This window comes from Rhopalosiphum maidis, chromosome 2, assembly GCF_003676215.2.
Source record: "Rhopalosiphum maidis isolate BTI-1 chromosome 2, ASM367621v3, whole genome shotgun sequence".
Lineage (NCBI taxonomy): Eukaryota > Metazoa > Arthropoda > Insecta > Hemiptera > Aphididae > Rhopalosiphum > Rhopalosiphum maidis.
The window spans coordinates 65,407,496-65,415,046 of record NC_040878.1 but is presented as its reverse complement, the minus strand read 5'-3'; the positions used below and the strand labels follow the sequence as shown (position 1 = coordinate 65,415,046).

The following is a 7,551-nucleotide window of genomic DNA, read 5'->3' as shown; positions in this document are numbered from 1 at the left end:
TTAAATGTTTGATAAATTTATATGTGTTGCTATGTTTTTCCATCAAACTTAGACGAGATACCAGGCATGTTACAATATGGATATTAATATACTTTAATATTATAGCATTTAAAAAAAAAATATTTAGTTGGTTGAAACAGTTAATTAAGTAAATTATATACATGTATATTAGTATTTATATCACTAACCACTATAGTATAAGATCAAGCAAAAGTTAAATTATTCTTTAGTGGAAAATGAAAACATTTATATCATAAACTTCAATATCAAGTAAGTATTTGCTATAAATATAGATTATAAATGAAAAATGAGACTTCTTTCTTAAAAATAGACCTATTAGTGTTTGGTGTTATATAGACCATGATCTTATATAAATAAATATTTAATTTTAATTTTTTGATTGAAATTATAAAAATAAAAGTATGAGTTCAAATGACATTTGAATTTAACAAAGTTGTTAACAGTTTAGAAACATTAGAGTTGTTTCGTTTATATTGCACCCATTGTATATTTGTATCCAGATTCCAGATACAATACAAATGCTCACTGTCAAATGTGTGCCATCTAATTTGAACTATAAATAATATAGATATATTTTCTGTAGGTTACAGAAATAACTTGGTTACTAAACGGAAAATGAAAATAAATAAAAACGAATTTTCCCATATTATATTTACCTAAACAAAAAGGTATTGCCCCGACATTACAATTAGCAATTGTTATTATTATTTTTTATTTCGGGACGCAATTCGAGTGTTGTGTCAATTTAATGTTCATTATTTATCGTATATACTTATTTTTCTCTATTGTAAATATTGTAAATAATTTATCTTTAAATAAAAAAAAAGGTTACAAAAAAAATCGTATTATAAGTTTTTGATATGAAGTAAAATATTTTATACTATAAGTACTAAAAAGAATATTTTTTTAAATGTTTACATAATTTATGTACCTCTTATTATATAAATAAATTTTTGTTAAAAATGAATTGTATAAGAAAAAATGTTTTTTACTTTTTTTATTTAAAAAAAATTTAATAGCACGATGTTTATGATGGCTTACTTATACAATTCATTGTCAATGATTACTTGTACTTTAACTTGAAGAAATGGATAGTCCAAGTCGGCTAAATTGGTGTTGATCATTCTCGGACAAATCGATTGTTTTAAAGGTTCACCGATATAGCAATATGCAAGGTTGGGGGATCGGTTCTTAAATAACCGGTATTCAACTTATTATGGTGTGTAATTTAAATTTCTTATATTAATAACAAATTATAGTTAATGTATCATTTCCAGAGAATTATAATAAAATATTTCACTTATAATTTGATAAATGTGAGTTAGGGTATAATATTATTGGGTCACATAAAATTATAATAAAGTTTACATTTTACTAAAACAAACAAACAAATCTATTTTTTATTTTCTGTAAAAATAGAGCTTAAAGTGCACTTTTACATCTATTATGTATATGTATATCCTAAGTAAAGGCTGCATACTAAGCAAATTATGAATAATTAGTATCAATGTCACGCAAACGACAAGTGGACAAACGGACAACTCGTAGGTTTATTAACAGTGTTTGTCATTCGACGAAAGCAGTAAGTAAAAAACTTTATGCTTGAAATGATAATTTTTGAATGTGTATGGTGAGAATAATGTAATTGGATCGACGCATTTTAAAAGATTCAATTTTGATTCTTTAGTAACTTACCCAACGTAAAACTATTGAAATTTATTATATAATTTTATATATTTATGTAAGTAAAATCATTATTTAATAAGTATAACTTGTTAAAATTATTAAACAAAATGATAACATTATTTTCAGTTGAATTATATCTATAATAATACCAAGATGAGTTCGTTTGAAGTTCCTGACGTAGCTATTAATATAGAATTATATAAGTTGTCATGTTTTTATCATGTATTTAATCCAAATACTACAGAGATTTTCGGTTATCATTTTTATCGTTTTACTGGAATTTTACTAACTGTATGTATACAATTATGTGTATTATTTGGACTGTTGGGGTGTTGTATGGAGATGGAAGATACAATTAATTATATTGAACGATTTATATTCATTTTTGTCAATTCAAGCAATTTTCTCTCTGTAGTGAAAATATGTGTATTTATATATAAAGCAAAAGATACTTGGGATTTATTTGATGTAACCCGTGTAAATTTTCTAAAAAGTGAACAATGTTGTAAATTTAGAAATGAAATACTAGAGAAAGTCCGTAACAAATCAATACGACTTACAAATTTCATTTTTGGATTTGCAACTATGACATTTATCATTTGGATAATATATCCACTTGTTGTAAATTTCTTTTTGATTGCAACTGATCAAAACAATCATCAGCGGTATCAAAATATTTTTAATATGCGGTACCCAGTGTCTATAAATACTTACAATAAATATTTTTTTATTTTTTACGCAATCGAAGTGATAATGGGATTGTTTATTTTGTATAATTCGATATTAATAGATACTTTTTTAGTATCTTTTTGTTGGGTTTTTATAGCTCAATATAAAATACTTTCGAAAGCATTTGAAAACATCGAATTAAAAGACGGTAAGTTTATATTGAAACATTTTCTTCCATTAGTATTATTATTCAAAAACTTATATTTATAACAATAAAACAAAAATATTTAATAATAAATAATTATGAGTATATTATTATGTATTACTATAACACATTTTATATTTTGATGAATCGATTCCATGAAATGTATAAAAAATTTTTTCGTGATTAAGGGGAAACGCTTCAATTGCTCTCGGATTCACAAACATTTATCTTTTCCTAATTTTTCTTTGATTAATTGTACCATCCTCTTTAGAATTTGTATAATATTCATAATTCAAACAAAGAGTAAGAATCTTACTTTTTTTTTTACTAGTTCAAAGCGAAGCTTTATCAGTTACCTATAATTTTATAAATGTAGGTACATACATCATTTTATTTTATAATTTTTCGCTTTTTTGAGTTAATTCACAGTCTTATCCTTTTTTTGTTATTTTCTATTTTTAAGCTAAAAAAAACATAATAATAAACTATTAAATGCCATTCTATTGAATTTAAACATCCAAGCTTCAAGCAGACATATTCTATCGTCTTTATTACTAATACTAATTGTTTATATTGAAACGACAATAAACATGAAAATATTATCTTGTTCACAAATAGATATACAGAAACATAAATTAATACTAATTATAAAATATTTAAAACCCAATTTTATAGTTAATATATTATCAATTTTATAGTACCAATAATAAATAAATATAATGAGTTTCTTCTTTTTATTTATTTTTTTAGTGGATAAACTGAATAAAAATTGTTCTATTAATGCATATAATGATTTAAAGTTAATATTAGGTGATCAAAGAAGGCTTAATTCGTAAGTTTGTCTATTAAGTAATTAATTATTTTAGTTTAATTCTTTATTAAATAAAAATGTGATTTATGTTACCATGAATATTAAATAAGTAATTTTAAATTTTAAAAATAATCTTAACAGTTATTTTAATTAATATTTTTAATGAAGTTAAAATTGTAATAGATAACTGGTAAAATTATAAGATTATTTTTGCTATTTAGATATTGCTAGTGATATATTTTTTAATAGTCTATATAATACTAAAGCTAAATTATTGTTAAAACGGTTCGTTACAAGAATTATCAAGAAAATTATCATTAACTTTTAATAAGTCTTAAGTGATAGCTTATTTTGTATGGTCTTTTAAACTTTGTTTTGCCATTAAGTAAAAATGTAACCAATATTTTTTGAGATAATTAATATTTTGGTTATATATTGCTATATTGGTTTATTTTAATTTCTAATTGTATTATATTAATTATTTTAATGTTACAATCAATATTGATTTATTTAATAATATCTTCTGATATATACATAATAATGTGATTATTGTTTATAGAAAACTAAAACTATATTATTCCATAATATGGTATATGGTCTTAACATATGTTGTATTTTCTTCATGTTCAATTATAACATTGACTTATTCGTTCATTATGGTAATAGTTATTATTTTATAAAAATCAATTCTAGAGTTCGACATATATTTATTTATAAGCATAAGCGCAATTGGGGGGGACTAAACCCCCTCAAAATTAATCATAGCCCCCCCAAATGGTTTGTATATATCCCTTTCCACCTTTATGTATCTCAGGGAACATACACATACATGCAAATTATAATAGCCCCCCAAATTTAAAGCTCAAATTGCGCCTATGTTTATAAGTCATGCTATAATACATAATTGATACATTATTGTATTTTAACATACAGGTATGTATCTCGACAACCAAATCGTTACCAGTTCTCAGCATAATTAAAATCATAGCTCCATTTATAATAGTTTCATTTCAATTATTTTTACATTGCTATTTTTTTGGACTTATAAACTTTAAGGTAATTTACTAAAAAAAACATTAACATAAAAGTAATGTATAATCGCTTCTTGCTTTATTTTTAAATATAGAAAGAATCCGTCACTTATGGAATGTATTCTTGTGATTGGACATCAATGGACTTAAAATTTAAAAAGTTATTACTTTTATCAATGCGGATGAATGACGTTGACACATTAATGATTAAAGCTACGCCAACTAAAATTATTAATTTAGAATTTTTTGTTAAGGTAGATAATAATTTACTACTTTCAGATATTTTACAAATAATCATTAAAATAAAAATATTATTATGAATTAATAGTTAAAAGATTTCCAGTGATTGTCAAGATACTATAATATACTTGTTAAAATCTCATTAAATAAAAAAAAAAAAAACCATTTATATAGTTATTAGGAGATTTAAAGATAAAATATGTGAATAATATTGAGATAATGAGATATAAATTGTTTTCAAATAATAAATAATACCACAGACGCGGATTCAAGAGGGGGCAAGCGGCCACCCCTCCCTCCAAAGATTCTGCCACACTGGTAAATTTTAGGATGTTTGTTTTTGACAGCCGATAAAATACGATACGCACATGGTATTGCCCCCCTCCCCTGTAAATATATTCTGGATCCGCGCCTGTAATACCATAATCATAATGATTAGGGTATCCCAGTTATAGGTAGTATAGAACACAAATCATTGATAGACCACATGGCGCATACTGTTATACTCATATCTTCAGAAATCAAAAGTTGACAATATATTAATAGATAGCTACTACTTAGATAATTATAGTAAATAATATTTTGAACTATATGAACAATAATATTTAAAAATATTTTTATTTCAGGTGATGATAACAACCTACAACATTGTGTCTGCAATGCTGAATACATTTAATTCGAAAATATGATTTGAGCAATAATAAAAAAGAGCACTTTTAGTCTTTGCTCAATTAATTGTAGTCATTGTTGAGTTGTAATATAAATAGCACGTAGCTATATTTATTCCTGATTAACAGTTAGAAATTATATTACCATATTAGAGTTATTTGTAACAGTGTTTCTAGTGTGCTAATGGGAACTATCTCGAAACTGGTTTAAGTTTCTTATTAAAATTATTGTCGTTCTTTCGATTTTTTGTTTGTTCACCTAATACTATTCATTTATAGACAAAACACATAACAATTAGTAATTTCTAGGAGTTTTTATGTAATATTATCTAAAATATAGCTAAATAATTTACAAATATGTTTTATAGCTGCAATATTTGTTTTCATAATTAAAATTTGTAATTGCATATTTTGCATAATTGACCATTTTTTTATGTAAAAGTGAAAGTTTTAAAACATTTTATAAAAAACTTAATTTTAAATAGATTTATTGGTCCTGAGATATTAGTGTGATGGGTTTATTTTATCTTTTTTACAGAATACATTAAAAGTATAAGTAAAACTATAAAATTAGTGTTTGAGCTTTACTCGCCGATAATGCATTATAAATTATAATATCAATATGACACATTGTTACTTATCGATAGGTGAAAAATAATTGTTTCTTATGTACTAATTTTGTTTTTATAATTTTTAAATATTATCTAGACATTAAATATGATTTCTAGTCAAAGTCTACATGTGTTTTCTTTGATTTTAATAAAAATAAATGTGCATTATTTTTGTAAACACATAATTTAATAGCATATTTTTAAATTTTTTACAGCTATAATGTATATATATTGTCATATTGATTAATCCTAATTTCATGAAGTTCGTAATCCTTATCTATTTTAATGGGAAAAAACTGGTCAATTCGCTACAATGAATTGAGAATGAAAAAATATTGAAAACTGACAAAACTGTAGGTATATGCATTATATCACAAATAATTTGAATATCGAAATCATAAAATTCAACTTTTATCAGTTACACAGTTGATTTTATAGGTATAGCAATAAAACTAAACGCAAACGTCATGTAAAAAAATATATGATATAAGTATATTGTAATAACTTGTAAACCTAAGAAACTAAGAAAGTGTTGTCACTACCATTATCATTGACGACTGGCGCCGATCCAATCGATCCATTGAAATGAAACATACGGATTTTATTTAAACGAAACACATATTTTTAAGCTCACTAAACGGATAGAAGAACGATGGTTCTTACTAGCTGGCACAGAAATTTATGAACGTCGAACGATGAGGCAGATTTCCACTATACACGTTCGCGTGTATAAATGTGCACAAAAATACTCTGCTGTGATTGGTTAATATCCTTGGTAAGTTTTTGATATACCAGAGTGGCACAGTGGTTATACAATTTTACCACACGATTAACTACGTTACCGTACGGACTCAAAAACGTATAATAGAAAATAGAAACCCGCCTATACAGAAACTGACAATTAATCGAGTGTATAGGAAGAGACGCAATGATGTTGTGATCAATTTTATGCTGGTTATGTTGGCTAATAGATTTTTATAAATTCATAAATTTAATATCAACGACGAGGGTCGTCGTCATTCGAATGGTGTAGACGTTGCAGGGGTCGAATTTTCCATCCGTGATGTTGTCGAAATTGACGTCGATGATGACCGCTGTTCCAGTGTTCTCAGTTCCCACGCCTCTACGACTATAAATATAAAGTATTGACTCTACACTGGGCGTACCGGTCGAGGACTCAGTAGATTTATTTTTCCAGTGGATATACTTTAATACTTACAGACTCGATTGAAGAGCGTAACGCGGATATAAAAGTGTTCGCCGTCTTATTGGAGCGTCCGTTTATCCAACTCAAATAGTAAGACAAAATGTTTAAGTAGGTGTACTGCAGGAATATTTCGATGGTGTATATTAGATTTAAACGTGTTACGGCGGCCCATTAGAAATGTAAACAAATAATATATTCCTTGCAACGTATGAATGTTATGACATTATATCCTACGCATAGTAAGTTATATATAATATATATATACACCATATACGGATTATATTATAATAAGGTCACGGTATGTGTTAAATGTATAATGCAAATATATACCTGTATACAAATCATATACCTACCGTCGGCGCTAGTGCATTTTTAGTGAGCTAGCGGTGAAATTCGCGTTTA

The 7,551-nt window shown here is 25.6% G+C and overlaps 1 protein-coding gene across 1 annotated transcript; it reads left to right on the top strand.

Annotated features, from left to right (window-relative positions):
• Positions 1-1,860: 1,860 nt before the first annotated feature.
• LOC113554833 (odorant receptor 2a-like) lies at positions 1,861-5,374 on the top strand. The gene is made up of 6 exons (XM_026958890.1): positions 1,861-2,584; positions 3,332-3,413; positions 3,952-4,051; positions 4,326-4,448; positions 4,519-4,677; positions 5,290-5,374. The coding sequence occupies exons 1-6, from the start codon at positions 1,861-1,863 to the stop codon at positions 5,350-5,352; spliced, it is 1,251 nt and encodes a 416-aa protein (XP_026814691.1). The 3' UTR covers positions 5,353-5,374.
• Positions 5,375-7,551: the final 2,177 nt, after the last annotated feature.

What these genes read in the sequence shown, in the direction of transcription:
- LOC113554833 (XM_026958890.1), top strand. Translation starts at nt 1,861, where the DNA reads ATGAGTTCGTTTGAAGTTCCTGACGTAGCTATTAATATAGAATTATAT. An exon ending in TGACTTATTCGTTCATTATG is followed by an intron (nt 4,052 to 4,325) that starts GTAATAGTTATT and finishes TTTAACATACAG; the next exon opens with GTATGTATCTCGACAACCAA. An exon ending in TTGGACTTATAAACTTTAAG is followed by an intron (nt 4,449 to 4,518) that starts GTAATTTACTAA and finishes TTTTAAATATAG; the next exon opens with AAAGAATCCGTCACTTATGG.